We start from the raw sequence: 26,091 nt of genomic DNA, 5'->3' as shown, positions 1-26,091 counted from the left end.
CATCTATCACTCAGCACACAATTTCAAAATGTTTTTTTTTAAACTTCTTAAATGTTTCCTGTAAGGTGAAATAATATTCAAAAATGTTCTTTAAGGCATTGCCTAACAAATTTCCTGCAAATTACTTTTTCATGATAAATTATTTGAAAATAACCATTTACAACCATATCAACAGAGTATTAAAAACAGTTTTATTTGTAGATAAACACATGACTTTATATAATAGAACTACCATCATCATAGAATGCAGTCTTTGGTGTAAGCAAGAATACTGCTACATTCCATAATTGTTATGAAGTCCATTAAAGAATTGAAGTTCTATCTTGCAAAGATTTTTAAATCACCTAATTTTTAACTTTGAAAATAGCAATATGTATGTAATAGAAAAAGTTGCATTAATTTTATTGCAATACATTTTAATTGATTAGCCATGATTGAGGACATTATTCAATTTATGATTTCTTTTAAATAGCCAAGGCTACAATAGCTTCAATTCAAAAAAATCATAAATACAGAATGTAGCCATAACAAATGGAAATAAGTATAGAACATTAGAAACCATTATTTATTGTGAAACAAGTACCAAATCAAAGCATACAATCACCATTATTTTTAACATGTAAATGGTTTTCTTATTTTCAAATATAACAATTTTGGTTAGTTCTATCACCTATAGGATTAGGAGTTGCTCATATACAGTGGCAGACCAAAAAAATTAATTGTTTGATACAAGAGAGATATCGTAAGTAGAGAAAAGCAAATCACTTAAGGCTATGATATTTAGACATTCAAGAAAAGTTCCAAAGTATCTTCAAATATACAATTTATAGATTTAGAAATAGTATTCTTCTTCCAGAAGAATAAGCACCTTTAGCATAATTGGTCCTTCTCCTGTAGCCCTTTATATAGATTCCACAGGATTAAATAATTCTGTAAAGTCATATTGCATAAGAATAAATCTATTTCTATAATATTGGGGCTAGGCCAATGGAAGAATAGGCATAAGAAGCTGTAAAAATTCCTATTTTACAGATATTGATCTCTTAAGAAAAGATTCCTGAAATTAACCGAAGACTGAAAACACAGAAGACTGATATAAAGAACTTATAGAAGAATGCTTAGAATTTGTCTGAAAAATACTGAAATATAATTCCTAGATAAATGGCAAAGGGCTGATATTGCCTTTGCCAACTTATGGAGTAGCAATCCAAATTACTTGTGTAAGTTAGTCTTCTTTTTAAAACTAATATTATGCCAAATAAATTATCAAGTAGTTCAGGTTTATGATTAATATTTCTCCAAAGATGGTGTTAAGTTTATTTGCAGTGGGTTAGTTGGAGATCCAAGAATATTGACACAAATTGTACTGCATGTTATCATATTTATGTTCTCTGCATACTCTACTGGCATTGGCAAGTTTGTGTTGGAAAACTGTATTTGTCCTAGATTTTCTTCCTCAAAATATTTTTAGATCTTTATAAATAATTTCAACTTAAAAATTATTCTCTCATTTACAAATTGGGAGTGTTTTATAATAATAAAAATAAAAATTAGAAACCTTAGTTGTACATACTTTGTCATTGCTTTAATTCAGTGTGGGTGATTTTTGCTTCTCAAAATAATTATGATAGGATAATTTTCATGTTTTCTGGTTTTTGAAATAGTAGAAATATAATATTATAACAGAAATGGTCAGACAAAGTTAACATATACTAAAAGACTGAAGCACCTGTTTTTACTTTAAATATAACTATCTTGTCATGGAAGTATTGATTGGAATGAGTTTTAATACCTACAAGGGAATTTTTATTTAACATGTATTTTAATTTTATTTAAAAATGGAAGAAAAGAAAAATAAACATAATGCTGGGCTTTATTAATGTAAAAAAAGAGTTTTTTTCATTATGTCTCAACTGAATTATAAAGACCTGCTCTTTATAGATTCAAAAGACCTACTCTTGGATTTTGGAGGACAATGGAACCTTCTTCTGAAAGCTTCAAAAGTATTGGCAGAGAAGATTTCAGAATATGTCAATTATACTTGTTTTCAAACTATCAAAATGAGTGATACAGGTAACCGAGTTACAAATGTAATAGAGCCTGCCAATTACATTCGTAACTTGAGGATTCATAGGAGTGAACCATATAACTTGAATGTGATCACTTCCTAATTTCGTCCATGCATTCGTGAGGTATCTCAGGGTGGGGAAGGCCATGGGGGGCCTAGTGCTTCTCACCACACAAGGCCTGCCCTGACCCACGGAGATGTTTCATGCTTCCTGCCCGACCAGGTCACTTACCTTACGTACATCTTGATGATCAAGGGAACTATCTCCTCTCCAGCCTCTCCACTGTGGTTTTGCCTTGAGCAAAGGCTTGCCAAGGCCTGAAGAGATGAGAGATTGTATCCCTGCAGGCTCCAATCATCTTTACAAAAAATCTTTGCTGCCGAGAACAAAGACCAAGAGGGGCTCCATTCTTGGTGGCAAAGGCCTTGAGGAAAGGCCTTTGCGGATGCAAATGGAGGAACAAAAGAACACATGTTCCCCTTCCCAGGCTCTGTTTTTAGCAGCAAAGGCTTTTTGTAAAGACGGTAAAAGGCTTTATAAATGGAGGGAAGGTTCGGTATTTTAAGCCTCCATTCTTTGCAAATGCATCGAAGGCCTGAAGCACCACACCGAAGCAAGCCAAGAAGCCAAAGGCTCACTAGATTTTCACAAGGTGAGTATCCACAGACTCAGTGCCTGTGGAGACCTGGTCGGGGGGCAGGATAGGCAGGGCAAATGTTACAGTGCCTCTGCGATCATTCGTAAAACTGCTGCAACATTTGTAACTTTGAGACTGTGTCGTAAGTACTTGGGTGGAGAGGTTATGTTGAAACTTCAAACTGTCTCTAAGTGTCATAACTCGATTACTAAACAAAGAATATTCTTCCAACTTTAGAAGTTTTTCATTTCTCAATTTTAGTTGATCATATCAACCTACTGAATTATCATACATCTCAACAAGCACACTTAGGATCTATACTTAAAAGGTCACGTTCTTTGTTGTATTATACTGGATCGGAACATATACTGCTACTTTTCCATATAATTTTTAAACATATTATGATGGTAGAAGAGAAAAACAGAAAAAACTCTAAAATAGACAAAATTTCTACCTACTCACCTATTTTCCCCTTATTTCCTCAGATGAACTCTTTAATTAATTGACATGCCATGCCATGCCATTTATAAGGTTATTTCAAGCTGAAATAAATGTAAACAGATTTCACAACATATCTTGGGAAAATGTCTTTCCCAAACCAATTTAGATTTATGTTGAGGTAGAACTTAATTTTAGTTTCTTTCCATTCATTATTGAAAGCTGTCCAATAACATATAAGCAATTTTTCTTGATAAATGTAAATTTAACAGCAAAATGCATAATGGTGAAGGCGAGTAAGGGAATGAAATCTTTTTCAGCAACTTTAAGAGTTTGTAATGTTTTCTTTTTTCTTTTTATTGTGGAAATATTTTCTAGTCCATGCTCCATTTAGACCCGTGGCATCTATTGCAATATCAATAAAATCATCTGGTATCAGCCATTTCAGAAATATCAAAAAAAGAAAGCTGAGCATAGCCAAAAGAGTAAAAATGCAACCAGTCACTGGGCCACAATGAGTGATAAGTCTCTCAAGTCGTTTGCCCATTGGCAACACAGTTTCCTTTGCCACTCTGTTGTACACCTGCAGGAAGATAAATACATAAATTAGGTTATTAGATTTGTTTGCAATATGTAAATTGTATTAACTCAGAGACACTCATTCTTAATCATAAATATATTATAAATGAAACACTAGAATACTCTAGGGAATATCCTTTGATATATCTAAAGGAGTCAGCTAGAAGAATTTATTTCCCTAATTTTCCAGATGTTTTCCTAGAATAATCTAGATTCCTAAAATTTGTCATTCAAGTAATTTTATACATTTCCTATCCATAATATAGTAGGTTTGGGCATGTAATCCAAACTGGATTAAGATTACAAGTGTATGATTATTAAATAATTACAGAATATAATTACATCTTCAAATGAATATGGACAATGAATTAATCAGACCATCATAACTCTTTCCTCAAATCTCTGGATATAAAATCAGATGTTAGAAACAACCCATAAAAAAATAACTTTTACAGCAGCATCAATTGGTCATGGTTTTGTGCCACATTGTTGGCTCCCAAAGATTATTTTTCCAAAGCAAAGGGTTATGGAAGAAATTTCTCCTACCCATATGCAGTAACTCCAATCTTAATAGGACAGCAAGCAGCTTTTAAAATAAGTAAGATATACTGGACAAGTAGCTCACAAAAATGAGACTGAGGTTATCAGATGGATATGAAGGGATCTGCAAACTGCTGTAGGCAGAAATTTTCCATGTGAACTAGTACACCATTAATAGATAAGTCCCTTGTCTATACGTATTCTGGCACCCCAAATTCTCTATATGTAAGATCCTAGCTGGCCACAGGTTAAGTGCATAAAGAAAACAATATACCGTAACTAAATTTCCACAATGAGATAAATTATTAGAAAACATGAAGATGTTTTCAATGAATGTAGAGTTTCCAAACAAGAAAGTCCACCCACTTTTTCAGTTCTTTTTGCAACATTTCTCCAAGTGTAGAATGTTCTAACTTTGTCATGCATAATTTCTGGAGACAATAATGATCCTGACTTCAGTTGACTAATAGCCTTTTCCAATCCATTACAAAGGGATTTCACTGAAGGTTCACACAAAATTATAAAATCATCTGGAAGTACTTCAGGAATCCCACCAACTCTTGTACTGACCACCTGAAACAACAGATAAATTATTATGCTTTTGCTAGGCAATTTTTGCCCCCAAAATACAAATACTATACAGATAATATATAATAGTTTGTTTTGTAAAAAAGAGGTCTATTGTTTTTCTGACAACTATACAAATTTTTTAATATAATCATAAAACCTTTATCTCACTTCTGAACTATTTCCTAACAATAACCAGCATTATTTTAATTTGTTTGTAGGAATCTTTATCTCAATAATTCTGCCTATTATTATTCTATTAAAATATTTCACATTACTTGCTTTGACTGTATTGTATTCATTCTTAATCTGCTTATCCGCTCTTCCTTTGTAAAATACTTATTACCTTCAATCATTTAAAAGCCCAGTGCTTTGAAAAACGTTTACATGGGGACCTGCATTAAATAAGTCTGTTTAGATTGTCCTGCCACTCCAAAGTAGAAAATAAAGCAATTGATTTACCGTTACCATTCTTTAAAATAGTACCAGTTTGTGTAAAGATTAAGGCACCAGGCTAGAAACTAGAAGACCACGAGTTCTAGACACAACTTATATGCAAAGTCAGCTGGGGAACCTTTAGCCATTCATTCTCTTTCATTCCTAAAAAAAAGGCAATGCTAAATCATTTTCAAAAAAAAAAACCAAAAAAACCCCCAAGAAAACTGCAGTAACTAGTCCAGGCAGTTGCCGGGAGTCAACCCTGATTTGAAGGCACACACACACACAAAAGGATACAACTGTCATTTGTTCCCATTTCGTTTTTTAAAATGTAATTTTCATATTTTAGTAGAAGTAGAAAAAATATAAAGAAGAATGTAAATATATTGCTACCAATTTCTTCACAGTAGTTATAAATGCCCATTTTTCCTTCTGCATAAAATACTTGTATTGACAGTCTTTATGCTGTTTTCAGGAACAACCTGGATTTGTACCTATTCCACATTCTCTATAAGCGGATCTAACATAATGATTTTTGAAATCTGCATTGACTTTGGCATATCACAAATATCCATACAGCCAAATATCAGGTCATGTCCTCCTAACTTTTTTATTTAGTCTTTAATTTTCAACAATACCCAAGCAAAACAATGAACTGTAAAATTCAATTTCAGATTAGGTAAACTCAATCCTCTTCTTTTCTTAGCATTTCATAACATATTTAACACATAGCTTTTTCCTTGGCATGCAAATTTAGAGATACCTTTTAGGTCTTATTTAAATGGTCTATCAGTTGCCAAAACAGGTAGTGTCTGGGGAAAAAAATCATTCCAGGCAAAACATTTATTTTTATCATACAAATTCTTCCCAATCATGACAAATTTATTTTCTTCCACATTAGCATGTACTTTTAATTTCATTCCATATCTTACATACTTATTTTGCAATAACATATAATTAATATTTGTGATAGTGATACACAAATATTTTATTTTTTTCTCAATTCTAAAACCAATTTTCTTTATCATTTGTTTGATCCTTTATTTTTGTAAGCATTTCTGTCTGCTAACTCTTAATCTTAAAATTTGCTAGCATACCAAATAAGTCTGAATTACAGGCTTCCTCCATTTGTTTTTTGTTTTGCCTTTCTTTATCCTTAATACCGTATTTTTTGGTGTATAAATTGCACCTTTTTCCCCCAAAGAGGGTGAAAATCTGGGTGTGTCTTATATTCAGAATGTAGCACCACCCACCTGCTCTGCTCATTGAATTTTTGGGTGATTCCAGGAAGCGGAGATCCTCACTTCCACTTGGATTTTGATAACGAGCTTTTAATCCATTTAAAACAAACCTATCACCCCACGCGTATTTTACTGGAGGGAGTGGGGTGGAGTATGATTTTCATGGAGGCAGAGGGAGGGATTTAGCACCGAAGGCTCCACTCCCAAGACACCCCATCTTCCTACATAGGTAGGAAGACAGGGCATCTCGGGAATGGAGACTTCGGTACCAAGTCCCTCTTCTGCCCCCATGAATATCATACCCCACCCCACCCCATTCAGTTAAATATGTCTAGGATGATAGGGTTTGTTTTAAATGGATAAAAAGATAGTTAACAAAATCTGAGTGGAAGTGAAGATCCCCACCGCCTCGAACCACTGGAAATGCAAGGCACAAAGGCAGCGATAGTCTGTGGCAATTCCTGCAGCCTGGATCAGCTGATTGGGGGTTTTACACCCACCAATCAGCTGTTCCTGCTGAATCAGGCTGCAATAAGGGGCTGAAGCTGACCAGGCCCTTTGCTGCAAGGATGCTAGCCAGATTAATACTAATGAATGCTGGTAGGCAGAGGCAGAACTTTTTTTTCTTGTTTTAGTCCCTCAAAATTAAGATGCGTCTTATACTCCAGTGCATCTTATACTCCAAAAAATACAGGTAAGTCTCCTTTGACTCTCCATAATTAGTCATACAATCTGTCCCAAATTCATTTTTATTTTGTCAAATCCACTCACTTCTTTAATATTAAAGAAACAACAATGTTAATTATTGTTAATTGTTGATAGATAGATAGATAGATAGATAGATAGATAGATAGATAGATAGATAGATAGATAATTACTGATATTTGTGATAAGGTAGAAATAAGGTAAAACTTGTATGCAACTATGAGCAAGTATAAACAGAGGGATAAAGATGGCAACTATTACTACTTTAACAAAGACAGGGAAAAAACCAACATCCAACCCTGCGTCAGCAGTATCCTCACCCTCAAACTAAAGATCTATCGAGCGTGCATTGGGGCTGCAGAAAGGTGGATCAGCGGCAGGAACAGCAGGACCGGCACAAACAATGCAAAGTATGCAAGTAATGCTACAGATGATACAAGTAAGTAAGTAAGTATAATCTTTATTGTCATTGTACTTAAATATAATGAAATTGGTTTTAACCTCACTGGTGCAAAATTATAACAGAAACAAAAAAAGAAAGAAAAAGAAAAAAAAGTAGTGTGTGCATGGAGTGATTGTGGTTGTATTTAAAAGTTTGAAAGCCCAAGGATAGAAACTATCTTTAAACCTGTTTGTTCGGCTGGCTATACTTTGATGTCTTCTGCGTGAGGGTAGAAGTGCAAAGAGACACGGACCAGGTTGTGAATCATCTCTGAGTATCTTCCTAACTCTGCTAAAGCAGCGAGATCTGGAGATGTCATCCAGTGGTGTCAGAGGGAAACCAATAGTTTCTTGTGCCGAATTGATCACTCTCTGTAGTGCCTTCCTGTCCGCAGCTGTTAAACCACCCTACTGTACTGTAATATAATATGTGAGGACACTTTCTATAGTGGACCGATAGAAAGAGGTCATCAGCCATTGTTCCACCTGATTTTTTCACAGGACTCTAAGGAAATGAAGTCTCTGTTGGGCCTTTCCAATCACCAGAGACGTGTTGTTTTTCCAGGTGAGATCTTGACTAATATGCACTCCCAAGAATTTAAAAGAATAAACCCTCTCCACACAGCCACCCTCGATATAATGGGGCAGGTTCCACTCTGTGCTTCCAGAAATCTAGCACAATCTCCTTTGTTTTACTACATATCAGAGGATATGCAGTCATATGTATACAGTGAGTACAGGTATGGCTGAGCACACAGCCCTGAGGGGAGCCTGTGCTGAGCTTAAGCGTGGAAGATGTAAAGGACCCAACCCTGTTTTTGGATGATCTGTCAGGAAGTCTCTGATCCATTCACAAGTGAGGGAGGGAAATTCAAGTCAGTCAACTTTTCAATGACAATGCCTGGTAAGAAGATAGTGTTAAAGGCCAAGCTATAGTCTATAAAAAGCATTCTGACATAATTCCCAGATTTCTCAGTGTGGCTCAGCGCAATATGTAGAGCAGTGATGATGGCGTCCCCTGTTGACTTGTTGCTTCTATAAGCAAATTGGTGTTGATCAAAATTTGGTGGTAGACAGGACCTAAAGTGTTGTAGGACCAATCTTTCAAAGCACTTCATCACTATAGACGTCAGTGCAATGGGTCTATAGTCATTCAAGCTTTTTATGACTGCTTTCTTCCGAACTGGGATAATTGTGGCTGCTTTCAAGCATGATGGGACTCTAACCTGCTGCAGGGAGAGGTTAAAAATCCTTGTCATGACCCCTGTTAATTGGTCAGCACAGGTTTTTACCACTTTGCCCAACATCCTGTCTGGACCTTGTTGGGATTTACAGCCTTCAGCTCAGCTCTCACTTCATGTTCATCCAGGGTGAGTGGCTGGAGGTCAGAGGGCCTTTGGGCTAGAGCCACAGAGACTGATCTTTTGACCTCAAAGCGGGTGAAGAAGCTATTTAGCTCCTTTACTAGCAGGGCATTAGCATTGGCTATTTTTTTCATATTGCCCTTATAGTTGGTTAGATGTTGTAGCCCCTGCCATACTTGTCTTGAGTTATTATCTTCCAGATACTTCTCTACCTTTTGTTTGTATTTCTGTTTAGCCTCCTTAATGCCTCTTCTCAAGTTTGCCCTGGCTTCATTGTATTTGTCTTTGTTTCTGCCTTGAAGGTGGAGTTTCGGGTTCTCAGAAGTGAATGTACCTCTGCTGACATCCAGGGTTTACAATTACTGTAAACTCTGATGCGCTTATTCACTGTTACATTGCATGTGCATGTTTTAATGTATGAGAGTACAGTGTCAGTGAATTCTTGCAGCTCCAAATGTTTAAATATACTCCATTCGGTAGTCTGGCAGAATGCTCCCTCCGGCCAGATTTTGACAGTTTTCAAGACTGGTTGTATCCTTTTCCTAAAGGAGATATACTTTGGGGACAGTAGCAGAGAGATGTGGTCAGACATAACCACATGGGAGAGGGGGATTGCTCTATATGCCTGTCTTAAGTTTGAGTACATATGGTCTAGAGTATTCTTACCTTTGGTGGTACACTGCACATACTGCACACATTTAGGGAGAATTTTAGACCTGCTTGATTAAAATCCCCCGTCATGATAAAGCGCCCTAAGGGTAAGTTTGCTGCTGCTTCTCGATGGCGTCATGTAACTTAGAGCGCTGCACTAACATTTGCATAAGGTGGAATATAGACAGCAGTTATAACTATAACAGAAATCTCTCTAGGTAAATAAAATGGCTGACAAATGACAGTTAAGAATTTCACATCTGTAGAACAGTATGTATAAGCAACTCTACTGTTAGTACAACAGTTATTATGTGTGTAAATACAAAGTCCTCCACCTTTCTTTTACCAGAGTTGCTGTTTCTGTCAAAGCGGTGTGTGGTGTGGTTAGTTAGCTCCACTGACGCATCCGATACAAGTGGATGAAGCCAGGTCTCTGTGATGATCATCACACAGCAGTCACGAATGAGCTTATTCGCTGCCATCCATAGCTCTAGTTCATCAGTTTTGTGGACAAAGGATCTAGAGTTGATTAGAAAAATGCTGGGTAATGCTGGTCTGTGAGGCTGCTTCCATAACCGAACTAGCAAACCAGCTCTGCATCCCTTTTGCTCTCTTCGCTGACTCCTAGGCCCAACAATGATCCATGGAGAACCTGGAAGTCTTACTATATCACTCGATATATTATGAGACTGCTGGAAGTCACTGGTAATATCTAGTTGACTAGAAGATCCAATCTTTAATAACTCCCTGCGGGTGTAGACTAGTTTTTGCCTAACTCTACTGCGGCACCAGGAGCTCAAAGCCGCAGTGTATAAGCGCGCCACCATCTTGGGGGGGGGGAAAAATACAAGAGGCAATGACAAAAACACAAGAAGCGATAGCTACAAATCAGAAAGAGATGGGGAGGAACCATGAGGAAATTAAAAATGAAATGAGAGGATTGAAAGGAGATATCAAAAACATGGATGACAAAATTGAAAAGATGCAGAATGCCATAATAGTCAACGAACACTGAAAGAAAAATAGAGCATACAGATCAGAGGATGGAAAAAATGGATTTGAAATATACGCAGGTTAATAAAGAATTAGAATAATCAATAATCTTCCTTATATTATCTAAGATTTCAAAACATAATTGAAGAAAAAGAGGAAGACCTGAAAGAAAAAATGACCGAAATTTTTGCTGAAATTTTACAGATAAAGGAACAAGTGATGAGAGGAGACATTGATGAGGTCTACCATGTACACACCAATTATGCCAGACGACATAGATACCGGAAGAAGTGCAGATGTAAGATTTGCCAAAAGAACAACCAGAGACAAAGTGTACAGAAAACCCAGAGAAAAACAATAACATACAAGGGAAAAGATTTGATTACTCTTAAACAGATACCATGGAGAGTCAGGGAACAAAGAAGACAGTACCAATTTTTAACTAATCAGTTAAATAAAAACAGAATAATTCACAGATGGTTGGTACCGGAAGGGATTTGCTCTGCTTTGCTGCTGCTTCGGCTGCCATTGAAATGGGGAGGGGGGGCATGGTATTTGGGAAGGGAATCATTATGTGCTGGAGGAAGATTCTAGATGCTGGCCTGACCATCTCATTGTGCATGCGGAGGAAGGGAGTTTCCCGCCAAGGTTAATTGTCTAGCATTCCATCCTGGTGATGTTTTTTAAAGATATCTCCCACCTGACAGTTGGGTGAATTATAATTGGACTATGGACTGGGGTGGCAAGGGGAGGGGATTGAATTATACATGATATTCTTTACTTTCGTGCCTAATTAACCAGATTCAGCTTTGCTTCGCTACTATTCGTTTGTAATTAGTAAAAGTACACTTAATTTCAAGCAAATGGAGTTGAATGGTTTCTTTCCTGATTATTAAATGAAGTAGCATCTGACTATTGGGCTCTTGGCAAGAAAAAGGATATAAAATAGATAACATAGAAAAAGCTCAAGAATTCTGCAAAAAATATTTCACAAGGGAAGAACAACAAAGAAGAGAACCTAGAAAGTAGAAGTCAAGAAGGAGGAGGAGGAGGAGGAGGAGGAGGAGAAGAAGAGGAGGAGGAGGAGGAGGAGGAGGAGGAGGAGGAGGAGGAGGAGGAGGAGGAGGAAAGAAAAAAGGAAGAGGAAGAAGAAGAAGAAGAAGAAGAAGAAGAAGAAGAGGAGGAGGAGGAGGAGGAGGAGGAGGAGGAGGAGGAGGAGGAGGAGGAGGAGGAGGAAAGAAAAAAGGAAGAGGAATAGAAGCAAGAAAGAGAGAGAGAGAGAGAGGAAAGGGAACACATCAGAGGGAAAAGTCAGATGCAAACCAGAAGTAATAAAAAACACCCCAACTAACGATGCACCAAGAAACAACAATTATCTCGGTATATTTGAACGGCTTGAATGTACCAAAGAAAAGAGCACAGATGTTTAATAAACTTAGGAAACTGAAGGCAGACATAATCTGTATACAGAAAGTGCACATTAAAAGGGAACATTTTAACTTACTGGAAAACACAAAATTAGTAAATTATATACAGCACTGGCAAATAAAAAAGAGGGATAACAACATATAAAAGAAAAAATAAATTCCAAATTAGTCTATGCTGATGAAGAAGGCAGGATTCTAATGATTAAATTAGAAACAATACAAAAACCGATCTTATTAATAGTGATGTATGCACTAAATCAGAAACAAGAGGAATTTTGTAGGAAATTGCACAATAAAATGAATGAATTAGATTATGAAAATATTTGCTTAATTGGGGATTATAACGCAATAGCAGATAAAAAGATGGACTATGAAAGTAAAAAAAAAAAACAAGAGAAAGAAAAATACATTACCTAAATCCTTTTTCGAGATGTCAACAGAATATAAACTACACGATATTTGGAGACAAATGCACAAAACAAGAAAGCAGTATACCTTCTATTCGAATCCGCATCAGTCATGGTCGAGAATAGACATGGTCTGGACATCATCTGGACTATGTAAACAATTAGAGGAAATCGAAATTGAAACAAATGAGTGGGCGGATCATAACCCAATAAAATTAAAATGGAAAGGCCAAAAAAGAAGAAAAAGATAGATGATGAACCCAGATATCGTAAAAGAAACAGAATACACTCAAATGCTAGAGAAAGAATTAAAGTTATTTCTCAGAACAAACAAAAAAGAAGCCATCTCAATGCAAAATCTCTGGGATACCATGAAAGCATACATAAGAGGCCTCACGATTGCCTCTATAGCAAGAAAAAAACAGAAAACAAAAAGATCAACAAGAACATATGCAAAAAGAACTTAGTGAAGCTGAAGCTGAATTATAGAAAGACCCAAAGAATAAAACTAAAAAAAGGGGGGAGATGATAAAACATAAGATTAATTTAATAACCCAAAAAGAATTAGCGCAGAAAATGAAAGTGACCAAACAAAATTACTTTGAACAAGCCAACAAACCCGGACAATGGCTGGCATATAGATTGAAAAATGAAAGAGAAAATGATGTATCAACTAAAAGATGACGAAGGAAATATTCAACATAAACCGAAAGAAAAGAAGCAAATTATTCAAAATGTTTCACAAAATTATATGCGCAAGGTAATATAGAGGAAACTAAGATAAAACAATATTTAAACCCAGAAAAGATAAATCCAATCGCGAAGGAGGCAATAAACAGACCAATAACAACAGCAGAAGTAGAATTAATCCTCAAAAACCAGAAGAAGAATAAACTATAGGACCAGACAGAATCCTGGTGGAGTTATACAAATATAATCAAATAATATTGGAAAAACTAGGATTGGAAATGTTTAATGAAGTTTTAGAAAAAGCCAAGATGCCCGAATCATGGGCGGAAGCAATAATATCGCTCATCCCCAAAGAAGAAGCTAACTTACAAGAAATTCAAAACTATAGACCAATTTCACTATTGAATTCTGATTATAAATTATATGCAGCAATTATGGCAGGAAGAATTAAACAAGTGCTAAATGAACGAATACATCAGATCAAAATGGATTTTTACCTTACAGGCACATTAAAAATAATACGAGAGTCATCTTAGATGTATTAGAATATTATGAGATGCATCAAGAAAAACAATTGGTACTGGTTTTCTTTGATGCACAAAAAGCATTTGACAATGTAAACTGGAAGTTTATAACAACTCAATTAGACAGGATGAAATTCGGAGAAAAATTCACAAAAATGATAGAAAAACTGTATAACACCCAGACAGTCAAAGTTCTGATGAACAGAGACCTAACAGATAAAATTGAAATTAAAAAATGAGTTAAACAGGGATGTCCTGTCTCCTTTGCTGCTTATATTAATTTTGGAAATATTGTTAAATGAAATTAGGAAGGACCAGGGAATAAAAGGTTTAAGACTTAAAAATAAAGAATATAAGACCCAAGCTTACGCTGATGATTTAGTATTTGTTTTAGAGAATCCATTAGAATCTAATCCAAAATTAATTCAAAAATTGGAAGAATATGGGGAGGTAGCAGGATTAAAAATTAATAAAAGCAAAAGAAAATGATAACTAAAAATATGACAAAAAAACAAGAAGAAAAATTGGAATTAGTGACTAAAATGCAAACAATTAAGTGAAATACTTGGGGATTTGGGTGTCGGCAAAGTGTTTTACAATTAAAGATGATAATTATAATAAACTAATGACACAAATAAAGATTTAGAAAATTGGAAAAATATTCAGTTATCTCTAATGGCGCATACAGTGGGGCAAAAAAGTATTTAGCCAGCCACCAATTGTGCAAGTTCTCCCACTTAAAAAGATGAGAGAGGCCTGTAATTGACCTCATAGATAGATCTCAACTATGAGAGACAAAATGAGAAAACAAATCCAGACAATCACATTGTCTGATTTGGAAAGAATTTTTTTTGCAAATTATGGTGGAAAATAAGTATTTGGTCACCTACAAACAAGCAAGATTTCTGGCTCTCACAGACCTGTAACTTCTTCTTTAAGAGGTTCCTCTGTCTTCCACTCATTACCTGTATTAATGGCACCTGTTTGAACTTGTTAGCAGTATAAAAGACACCTGTCTACAACCTCAAACAGTCACACTCCAAACTCCACTATAGTGAAGACCAAAGAGCTGTTGAAGGACACCGGAAACAAAATTGTAGACCTGCACCAGGCTGGGAAGACTGAATCTGCAATAGGCAAGCAGCTTGGTGTGAAGAAATCAACCATGGGAGCAATAATTAGAAAATGGAAGACATACAAGACCACTGATAATCTCCCTCGATCTGGGGCTCCACGCAAGATCTCACCCCATGGGGTCAAAATGATCACAAGAACGGTGAGCAAAAATCCCAGAACCACATGGGGGGACCTTGTGAATGACCTGCAGAAAGCTGGGACCAACGTAATAAAGGCTACCATCAGTAACACACACTGAGTCCCGCCAGGGACTCAGATCCTGCAGTGCCAGACGTGTCCCCCTGCTTAAGCCAGTACATGTTTGGGCCCATCTGAAGTTTACTAGAGAGCATTTGGATGATCCAGAAGGGGATTGGGAGACTGTCATATGGTCAGATGAAACCAAAGTAGAACTGTTTGGTAGAAACACAACTCGTCGTGTTTGGAGGAGAGAGAATGTTGAGTTGCATCCAAAGAACACCATACCTACTGTGAAGCACAGGGGTGGCAACATCATGCTTTGGGGCTGTTTCTCTGCAAAGGGATCAGGACGACTGATCCATGTACAGGAAAGAATGAATGGGGCCATGTATTGTGAGATTTTGAGTGCAAACCTCCTTCCATCAGCAAGGGCATTGAAGATGAAACGTAGCTGGGTCTTTCAGCATGACGATGATCCCAAACACACCACCCGGGCAATGAAGGAGTTGCTTCGTAAGAAGCATTTCAAGGTCCTGGAGTGGCCTAGCCAGTCTCCAGATCTTAACCCCATAGAAAACCTTTGGAGTTGAAAGTCCGTGTTGCCCAGCAACAGCCCCAAAATATCACTGCTCTAGAGGAGATCTGCATGGAGGAATATCAGCAACAGTGTGTGCCAACCTTGTGAAAACTTACAGAAAACGTTTGACCTCTGTCATTGCCAATAAAGGATATATAACAAAGTATTGTGATGAACTTTTGATATTGACCAAATACTTATTTTCCACCATAATTTGCAAAAAAATTCTTTCCAAATCAGACAATGTGATTGTCTGGATTTGTTTTCTCGTTTTGTCTCTCATAGTTGAGGTCTACCTATGATGTCAATTACAGGCCTCTCTCATCTTTTTAAATGGGAGAACTTGCACAATTGGTGGCTGACTAAATACTTTTTTGCCCCACTGTATATCCACAGTTAAAATGAATATTTTACCAAGAATTTTATTTTTGTTGCAAGCTGCACCTATAAATCTTGGTAAAACTTTCTTCCAGGAACTAAACAAACTAACATCTAGGTTCATCTGGCAAGGACGAAAAGTGAGGATTAAACTAAAGTCAATGCAAGACAGCAAATAGGAGGCTTAGCATTACCAGATTGGGAGTTATATGCACAAGCAGTAACACTAACATGGTTGAAGGACTGGATGGAGTTAAAAAATAAAAGAATCTTGACCTTAGAGGTTATGATCTGCAAGTATGTTGGCACATGTTCCTATGGGATAGTAAAAACAAACCCACAAATACTTTCAAAAATATCTAATTAGAAATGCGCTATTGCAAAATTGGCTCAAAATTTTCAAAACCCACTATGTGAAAATCCCGAATTGGCTATCCCCGACAGAAAGGGTGATGCACCCAAACTAACAGATATTAATAAAGTCATAAGATACAGAGACTTAATTAATGGACAGGGAAATTTAAAAACAATCAAAGAATTGGCAGAAGAAAACATGAAAGTCAACTGGCTAACTACAGCTGTGTGAAAAAGTCCTGCACGCTTTACGGTTTATAACCTTTCTTGGATAGGCAATTGATTTTATATTTTATGCTAACTGCTATGCAAATATTGTTATATTTAAATAAATACTGGTGGTTTTTAAGTGAAAAGCATAAGCTTTTTGCAATTTGGTACTGTTTGAATGGAGATTACAATGACTATGAAAACAGATTAACTGAGGCATACCCAGTGGCATACATGTTGCAATTACTAAGGCTGATGCTAGTGTGTTGTTAACATTTTGATTGTTTGTGGCCCTGAAAAGGACCGTTTAGGTAACCAAATAGGGTTACTAATATGAAATTGTCCAGCCCTTATTGCTTATCACCAGGCAGCATCGCTTCAGCATAGACTGTATAAACCTTTGCACATGATCTTTGGTGACAATGTGGTGCCAGGCTGCAATAATGGATTCAATCAGCTCCTGCTTGGTCTTAGGATGCTTCTTGCTTATTTTGTAACCAAACTTGGTCCAAAAGTTCTCAATTGGGTTCAAATCTGGGTTCTGAGCTGGCCAATCCAGGAGTTGAACACAATGCTTCTTCATCCTCTGCTGGACGGACTTGGCTCAATGACAAGGAGCGTTGTCATCCTGGAAGTAAAAGTCCTTCCCTAAAAGTTGCTGAGCTGAAGGAAGCATGGTCTTTCAGGACTTCAACATACTGCTTGGAATTCATGATTCCCTGCACGATTTGTATCCAACCAATACCAGAAGCAGTGATACAGCTCCAGATCATCACATGCAATGGATGCTTCATAGATAAATTCAGGCAGTACGGCCAAAATTCTTCAGCTGGAAATCTTCTGACATACTTATTGCTCTGATTCCCAGTCAAGTAGAAATTGCTCTCGTCACTGAAGATGATCTTGGCCCACTGTTCGTTGGTCCACCTGACATACTTCTTGGCCCATGCACATCAACGGAGAGCAGTGACCGTCTGTGAGGTTTACTTCGAGCTCTGCAGCCTTTGAGCAAGTGTGCTTGTGCACATTTTTACATTAGGTTTCACTCCAAATTCTTATAACCTGAGGTGAGGTGAGCTTCCTGTCATCCATTGAAATGCATTGCAGAGCCTGATCTTGCTGTTTTGTCAACTTTCTTGGTCTTCCAGAGCAGAGCCTGTCATCAACTGAACTAGTTATTTGGTATTTTTCAACCACTCTGCTCATTGTGGTGCGATGGGATTTCACTCTCTTGGCTATTTCTGTACAGGAGTAACTCTCTTCATGAACCACAATGATGTGATGCCGCTGCTTAGCACTGGTGAAATCAAAGGCCTTCATCCTTGTCCGCAGCCAGAACTAAATTAAATTTCTCACTGCTTTTCATGCCTATTTATAGTCAGAGAGTATAACAACATTGATTGGCTCATAGATTTAGCCTCTGTGCTTTTTGATTGGTCAGCCAAAGCTCTCTGCTGATTGACTACTTTCGATCCTAACAGTCTCAAAGAATTGAGAAACCAAGAGAAACATATGTGCCAAATTTCAAGTTTGTGGGTTTTACAGTTCTGGAGATTTCATGATCCTGCATGAGTGGTATTTTGTTTGTGAGTGTGTGTGTGTGTGTGTGTGTGTGTGTGTGTGTGTGTGTGTGTGTGTACCATGTTTCCCCCAAAATACGACATGTCCTGATATTAAGGCCATGCCACATTTTTCTGGCGGGCAAAAAGATAAGCCTTCCCCTGCAAATAAACCCCCTGGATAACTTCCCACCTCCAACCAGGCAGAGCGCCACTCACCAACCTAGTGGTATCCCGAAGGTGCCAAGCTGCGGGAACCAGGGGGCAAAGGTAATCGCATTGCTTGGTGCCTTCGGGATACCACTCCCAGAGCTGGGCACAGCAGACACCCGGCAAACCCCCTTTCCAGCCGGGCACAGCGCCATTCACTGACCTAGGGGTATCGCCAAGCCGTGTGAACACCTGTTCACCGCTGCCCAGCTCTCATGGCTTGGCGCCTTCAAAATGCCAGTGAATGGCGCTCTGCATGGCTGGAGAAGGGGGTTGCGCGAGTGGCTGTTCCGCTCCCACTCACTTGCTTCCTAGCCTCACGATGCCCTGGCCGAGCTCTCCCTGCAGAGCCAGGGCACTTCCGCCACCGCCATCCCAGCATGGCTTTTTCGGCAGCTTCCAAACTGAGTCTTCCGGCAGTGGCCGCTCTGGGCGTACGGTCCATGGTTGTGGGATGGCTGTAAACAACCATAGAGGGTATGCCCAGAGCAGCCACTGCCAAAAGACTCGGTTTGGAAGCCGCTGAAAAAGCCATGCTGGGATGGCGGTGGCAGTGGCAGCAGAGGTGTCCTGGCTCTGCAAGGAGAGCTGGGCCAGGACATTGTGAGGCTGGGAGGCGTGTGAGCAAGAGCGGAACAACCGCTCGCGCAACCCTCCTCTCCAGCCATACAGAGCGCCATTCACTGGCATTTCAGAGGTGCCAAGCCATGGGAGCCGGGCGGCGGTGAACAGGCACTCACACGGTTTGGCGATACCCCCAGGTCAGTGAATGGCGCTGTGCCTGGCTGGAAAGGGGGTTTGCTGGGTGGCTGCTCATGAGCGTGGTTGTTTCATGGCTGTTGAGTTGTGCTGCTGTGACAGCGCAACACAGCCATTCGCCCATGAGGCTGTGCCCAGCTTTTTGGAAGCCCGCTCGCAAGAGAGCAGCCACCCAGCAATCCCAAAACAATAAACCCTCCCCTCATAATAAGGCCCAAGCCATATTTTTTGTGTAAAGAAAATAAGACCCTGTCTTATTTTCAGGGAAGCATGGTATGTTTGTGTGTGTGTGTGTGTGTGTGTGTGTGTGTGTGTGTGTATAAACATAAATAAAATAGGGATTTAAAATAATACACATTAACTTTAAAATAAATTATGTATTATAATAATACAAATGATAACATGAAGAAAGAAACCCTCAACAGAGCAATTTACTCCTCGAGAACTGCCATGTTGAGGGGAGTAGGAGTAACTAAGAAGACAATGCTTCCTTGGCCCCTAAAGATAGCAATCTCTAATCAAAGATATATTTAAAAAGCTTGCCATACTATATCAAGCAACAGATGTTACTACGAAAAAGTGAAAAGACTTTAAAAGTGACAATCAGCACTCTGAATTATGTCCAGAAGCTAACTGGCAAATAATGCAGGTCTTAGCATAGAGGTGTTATGTAGATTTTGTTCCTATCATTGTAGTTTTATTAAATTCTTAAGAACATGGTCCATTTAATTTCTTTGAATAACAATAAGCTTACCTGTAAACCACAACTGGCAGCTTCCACAATTGCCATACAAAACGCTTCTGTGAGAGAGGTGTTAAGAAAAATATGACCTTGAACCAAGATGTTTCTAACTTCCTGGTGTTCTAAAGCTCCTAGAAGACGAACTCTATAAAGTTTTGGGAAACAGGTAAAGAAAATATTGATAGAAGTATTTTTATCAATTGAGAAAATCACAATCCAAAATAAATACTTGCAACTAAACCTGAAACCAATAGAACTGGATTATGAATAAACTACTAATGCTATTGGTATCAATGAATTTTCAAAGTGTTTAATGTCATAAGGAATGTAGCTAAATCAATTCTCAATTTTTCCCAACTCTTGTCTTCAAAGAAGGCTAAAATGCTAAATATTGGTTCAGCTATATTGCAACTATTCAATAGTCAAGTACAAAGAAACAAAATAGCGAGTTCTAAGTTCATCTAAACATCTCATGTCACTGCAATTCTTAATATTTTTACCAATAATATTTGCTTTATTTTCTAAGTAATAAATAGAAAAAATAATCAAGAGAAACAGACATTTTCTCATTTAAAATAATTTCTATTGATGCTTCATGGTTTTTATTTCTGAGTTATTTATAAAATTATTTCAGTATTAGATTGATATCCATCTGCAGTTTCACACTGAAAATATAGGTAGTCCTTGACTTACAACAGTTCATTTAGTGACCGTTCAAAGCACTGAAAAATGTGATTTATGACCATTTTTCACAGTTACCACCTGTGCAGTATCCCCATGATTATGTGATCAAAATTCAGATGGTTGACAACTGGTTCATACTTATGACCAATGCTGCATCCAAGGTCACGTGATCACTTTTTGTGACCTTCTGACAAAGTCAATGAGGGAGCAAGATTCACATAACAATTGGATTACTTACTTATTAACTGCAGTGATTCATTTAACTATGGCAAGAAAGGTCATAAAATGGGGCAAAACTCACAACAAACGTCTCATTTAATAACAGAAGTTTTGAGCTCAATGGGAATTGTAAGTCGACGACTACCTGTATTCAGAAGATATCATCCTGAACAGGAAGATAATTTATAATGATCTAAAAAAAAGAAACATGGCATGATAAGCTGCTCCAAATAATCATAAGAAAACAATTAAAAGTAGCTTATGAATAACAAATGCCAGAATATTTAAGGATAATCCAGTTAATTTCTCTACTTTTTCCAATAAGACTTATTACAGTATACAGACATACACTGACACCAATGAGCACACAGGTTCATGCACAGAAAATACTGCGACATCTCCAAAGAAATATAAATTTATAAAACAATCAAAACACTTTACTAGTTTATTTAAAATTACCATAATCAATGATATAATCTCAGGGCAGCATTATTGCAGAAAGCTAAAATATATTTCGAAGATGAGTATGAAAGGCATGCTGTAAATGCAACTGACATAAACTAGATTTAGCCATAATTTCTTTTCTGTTCCATGTTTTAAGTTTTTTTTATTTACTAGTTTTTATACCTTTTCTACATTTTTAAAATGGAATAAAATAACATGAAAGGTATACATGCATAAACAAAACAATATTATCCATTGTGTAAAATCATAAATCCTATTTCTTTCTTCATTTCCCTGCTAAATCTTCGATTAGCGATATTAAATGCAATGCAGAAAACATACCAATTTTGTTGTATTTAATAATACAACAATAAAGATTATACTATACCATACCTCTCATGTAGTTGATATCTTTCCCGTACTTCTTCTAATACAATTCTTTTTGGTCCTTCTCCTCCAACTAAGAAATGTAAATCTGGATACTTCTGACATAGCTCAGGAATTATACCACTAAGTAAATCAATACCTAAAGGAAAAATATTTTTTCAGTTTTAAATAAAATGATTTATTAAGCAATAATCTTAGAATTTCAAAACCAAAGTACAATTTTTCAAATATTAGATACCTTAATAATTTACTAACCCATATTATATTAATATTGCATTTTTTGAAAAAACTACTTACAACCCCTTCTGAAAATTATGATTCTTATACTACCACCACCCCTTGCAGTTGTGATTGCATTTTCAGTGCTTGACAACCAGCTTGCAATTATGACCAGTTGTAATATCCTGGTGTCATGAGAGTGTAATATGGGAACTTCTATTTTCCAGCATAAAATGTTAATTAGATATGCTGATTTTGTTTAATGACATGATTTGCTTAATGACTGAGGTGGTTTGTTCTATAACTATCGTAAAAACATAATAAAATTGAGTCAAGTAACACAGTGACCCGCTGAATTGTAACAAGGTATGAGCAAAATTCTGAGGTCAAGGGTATACAACTTACTCTTTTTATAAAAAAACAATCTTATTTTCAATAACACTCTTCATTTCATTTAGAATTAAATAAAAATCCTAAAGCTTCAGATTAATGGCTGGCAATTTTTAAGGTAAAAACACCACTATGCCTTATATTTAAAAAGAAATAAAGCATTTATTATTTAAACGCTTAAAATGTACTGAATATCAAGAATGTCATGCAAGAGATCATTTTAATTTTGGAAGTTAGTAGTTAGTGGACATCTTTTAATTACCATATTTTTCAGAGTATAAGAAACACTCCCCCCCCCCCGCTAAAAGAGGGTGAAAATTTGGATGCGGCTTATATACCAAATGTAGCCCAACCCACCTACCTCCACCCTTTGCCTCCCAGCAATTTACCTCCTTGCAACAAACAGGGAAAATGGGCTTGTAGAATTGGCAATAGGCTATGGCAATCCCTGCAGCCTGAAATAGCTGATGATCGGGAGGTCCCTGCTGAAATTGAAAGTGAAAGTTGTTGGTTGCTGCACAGAGGCAAATTGCTGAGGCAGAGGCAGATTTTTTTTTCTTGTGCTAATTAGGCTGTTTGCTGCAAGGAGTTAAGTCAGTAACTATAAATGCCTATAGAATGTTCAAATTATTAGACTTATTTTTTAAAGACTGCTTTATTATTATTCTAGACAATTTAACAAAATGAAGCTTTTTAAAATAAATGCTTGATCTGAAGAGGCCCAGTGCTATTGTATCTTATTTTAAATAGCAGAGAAAGGCACAAGCCAAAATGAAAACCCAACAAGCTGATGATTTAAAGAGAGCCCTGAAAGCAGCTTTGGAGGAGGATAAGTGATTCCAAAGCCACAAGGGGAATGTATAGCTAGCTTGGTGGGAGTCAAACTATATGTCCCACAAAGCCAATGGTTCTACAAAAAAGCTGATTCAAAAATGGCGGGGCATTTTGGTTTTATAAAAACTCTGCACCTAATCAAGTGGTGGCCATCACTGAAAAAGGATATAGAGACTTGTGTGGTTAGCCCCACTTGTGCCTCTGCCAAGGAAAAACACCTGGGCTTCTCCAGCCAGTAGCCGTACTTAAAACCCCATGGAAAGATATAGCAATAGACTATCTTAGAACTGCCCAAAAGCTCAGGTAATATGGTAATTTGGGTGATAATCAATTTGGTTTACAAGCAAGTGCACTTTACATTATGTCAAAGAATTTCCTGTGTGCACTTTGGCTAAATTATTCATGCAGCAAGTCTACCAGCTGCATGGTGAGAAAGAACAATCTCAGATTGTGGAGTCCTGAATTTTGTGATTTTGGCAGGAGTTCCTAAAAATTTTAGGTACCATTCAGGGGCTCAACTCCTTACATCATCCAGCTACTAATGAGAGCTGTTAATGGCAATGGCATCCTGGAGCAGTAAGTCAGATGATATATTACCTCCCCTTTCACAGAGGTCACCTACATTTAAATTACATTTAAGACCTTTGCTTAAAATTTAAAGACCATGCCAAGTAACACCATCTCTTTCCTCCCTCTCTCAAGTTGGTTACAGTTGATCCAGTTTATAGATTCAATTCATGTCACATTACATATTAATCCAGAATTAAATTACATCAGTCATGGGTCTAAAATCAAGTTCAGACAAGATAGAAACATCATAGGGCTTTAAAAAAATTACTCCTTATGTCATGCAAAATATTTAATTATATTTAAAATGCAAAATCAGTAATTTCTGATCCATACACATAAAAAAGCATTTAAATACATCTTACCCTTCCAACCTTATTACCTTTTCTATATACAAGTCTGCTAACCACAACAATAGTTATTGTGTTGTCGTCACGTTCAGATGCATCTGGAGTGAAGTCAGTAGGATCAACAGCATTAGGGATGACAGAAACTATTTCTGGATTAAGTGCTGCTCTCAATACAGTATTCTCTTTGCTTGTGTAAGAAACACATATTATGTGGTTTGTATCACATAGTGATACAGTCAATAGTTTATTTGTAAGCACCGAACTGACATCAGCAAATCCAAAAAGTGAGTGATCTGTAAAAATTGTCCGTAGCTGCATTGTCTTAGCGTGAAACAGTGCATCATGAGCCATAGAAGAAAATGAACTATGTGCATGGACAATGGTGATTCTTTCTCGAATAAATATGTACCTGAGAAGAGGCAGACTGTGAAAAAGAGTAGTGGCTGTAGATTGGTTATACATTACTCTTAATGGTAAATAATAGACCTTTAGTCCATTGGTGAGGTATCGAATGCCTTTGCGATCATCATAAGCATGGGTGATTACAATAACTTTGTGCCCTCTTTCAATTAGGCACTGTGACAACTGGTAAATATGGCTTTCCACTCCACCCATGTTTGGATAAAAAAAGTCAGACACCATACATATTCTATGAACTTGACTGGCACATGCTGGATGATTATGAGAATTCATAGTTGAAATGATGGAAGAGAGAAGCTGTTCTTGAGTTTCTTCTCTTCTACAGGCCATATTAATTAATAATTAGTCCATGTAAACACCATTCACTTTGAAAAGGAAATTCCTAGATGGAGAAAAATCCACACATTAAGACAAAAAGTGTTTCACTATAGGAATTATCACTTTGAAAGGAATAACATTTTATAATGCAATCCTACACATAATTACACAATCAAGTACAGATAGTTTTTGAGTTACAACAGTTCATTTAGTGATTGTTTGAAGTTACAACGCACTAAAAAAAGTTGACTAATGTCATTAGTTTTTCACACTTATGAACCATTGCCGCATCCTCTTGGTCACATGATCAAAATTCAGATGCTTGGCAATTGGTTCATTCTTATGACATGTGCTGTGTCCCAGGGCATCTGATCACCTTTTGAAACCTTTGGACAAGCAAAATCAATGGGAAGCTAGATTCACTTATCAGTCAAGTTACTAATTATCAACTGCAATAATTCACTTAACAACTGTGGCAAGAAAGATCGTAAAGTGGGGCAAAATTCACTTAACGAATGTTGCACTTAGCAACAGAAATTCTGGGCTCAATTGTGGTCATAAGTCGAGGACTACTTGTACAGTCATATCTGCAATATGAGAGGGGTTGTAGGAATGAAAATCATACACCTATGAATTAAAATGAAGCTTTAGAAGCACTGTATTCAATGAAGCTTATTCAGACAGGGTTACCCAAATTAAGGCAGGCCTCTGGAGTACACGCCTATGATAGAACTGGATCACGAAAGCCAACCTATCTTTTTAGTTTAGACTCATGTATTTAGCTCACATACATACGGTGTTGCTGAGCTAATCTCAAAAAGAAAACGGGTAAAGGTATTTACACAAAGGCAATTTATGAACGGCTCCACAGAACCCTACCACTATCAACTCTTGTGGAATCCCAGTTTTGACAGCGAAACGATACCCCTTTCTGCCAGCACGGAAGAAATCTCTTTGAGTTCCCCTGTCTCAATCAGAAAGGGAAATGAAAAGGCGCCTACCGTTTCTCGCCCACAACCGAGTCGTTTTCAAGAGGAAACGAAACTCCTGGCGATGCAAACCACTCCTATGGCGACAGCTCTAATCTTTGTCAGTCACTCACATACAATTACATCCTGACATTTCTAAACCCAATCAAAGGCCACAACGCAATTCCGCAGTCAACTGTAGGCGGGAACTTTCTGAGTCAGGCGGTCTCCCACCCTCATCCCCCCCCCGCGCGTCTCTCAGCGTTATCGCCTCAACCAACCGTCTGTCCCACTCCCATTTGCCCTTTGTGAATGGTCTTCATAGCCGCGCAAAAAGTAACCAGTCATAAGCCTCTGCTGGATCACGTGGGCAATGAAAACCAATCTTTGAGAAGATATTTTGGAAGGAAGCTTTTGGTATGTAATTATCGCCATTGTCTGGCCGGGATTTTTCTTATATTCCAAAAAAAGTTT

At 37.3% G+C, this 26,091-nt stretch overlaps 1 protein-coding gene across 2 annotated transcripts; it reads right to left on the bottom strand.

The window, feature by feature from the left end:
• Positions 1 to 174: 174 nt before the first annotated feature.
• On the bottom strand, positions 175 to 25,839 carry PIGA (phosphatidylinositol glycan anchor biosynthesis class A). Of its 2 annotated transcripts, XM_014064047.2 has the most exons (6): positions 25,651 to 25,839; positions 23,944 to 24,713; positions 21,558 to 21,690; positions 19,830 to 19,962; positions 4,630 to 4,836; positions 175 to 3,727 (listed from the first exon to the last, which is right to left on the bottom strand). In XM_014064047.2, the coding sequence occupies exons 2-6, from the start codon at positions 24,659 to 24,661 to the stop codon at positions 3,470 to 3,472; spliced, it is 1,449 nt and encodes a 482-aa protein (XP_013919522.2). In that variant the 5' UTR covers positions 24,662 to 24,713; positions 25,651 to 25,839; the 3' UTR covers positions 175 to 3,469. The 2 variants fall into 2 exon arrangements, with proteins under 2 accessions (XP_013919522.2, XP_013919523.2); XM_014064048.2 differs by lacking the exon at positions 4,630 to 4,836.
• Positions 25,840 to 26,091: the final 252 nt, after the last annotated feature.

This window comes from Thamnophis sirtalis, unplaced genomic scaffold (genome assembly GCF_051295495.1).
Source record: "Thamnophis sirtalis isolate CommonGarterSnake01/CBP01778 unplaced genomic scaffold, rThaSir2_p1.2 scaffold_4, whole genome shotgun sequence".
NCBI classification, from domain to species: Eukaryota; Metazoa; Chordata; class Lepidosauria; order Squamata; family Natricidae; genus Thamnophis; species Thamnophis sirtalis.
The sequence above is the reverse complement of the archived record's forward strand: the minus strand, read 5'-3'. Positions and strand labels throughout refer to the sequence as shown.

What these genes read in the sequence shown, in the direction of transcription:
- PIGA (XM_014064047.2), bottom strand. Translation starts at nt 24,661, where the DNA reads ATGGCCTGTAGAAGAGAAGAAACTCAAGAACAGCTTCTCTCTTCCATC. An exon ending in CTGCCAGTTGTGGTTTACAG is followed by an intron (nt 4,837 to 19,829) that starts GTAAGCTTATTG and finishes CTGTTGTTTCAG; the next exon opens with GTGGTCAGTACAAGAGTTGG. An exon ending in TTGCAAAAAGAACTGAAAAA is followed by an intron (nt 3,728 to 4,629) that starts GTGGGTGGACTT and finishes ATCTTCCTGCAG; the next exon opens with GTGTACAACAGAGTGGCAAA.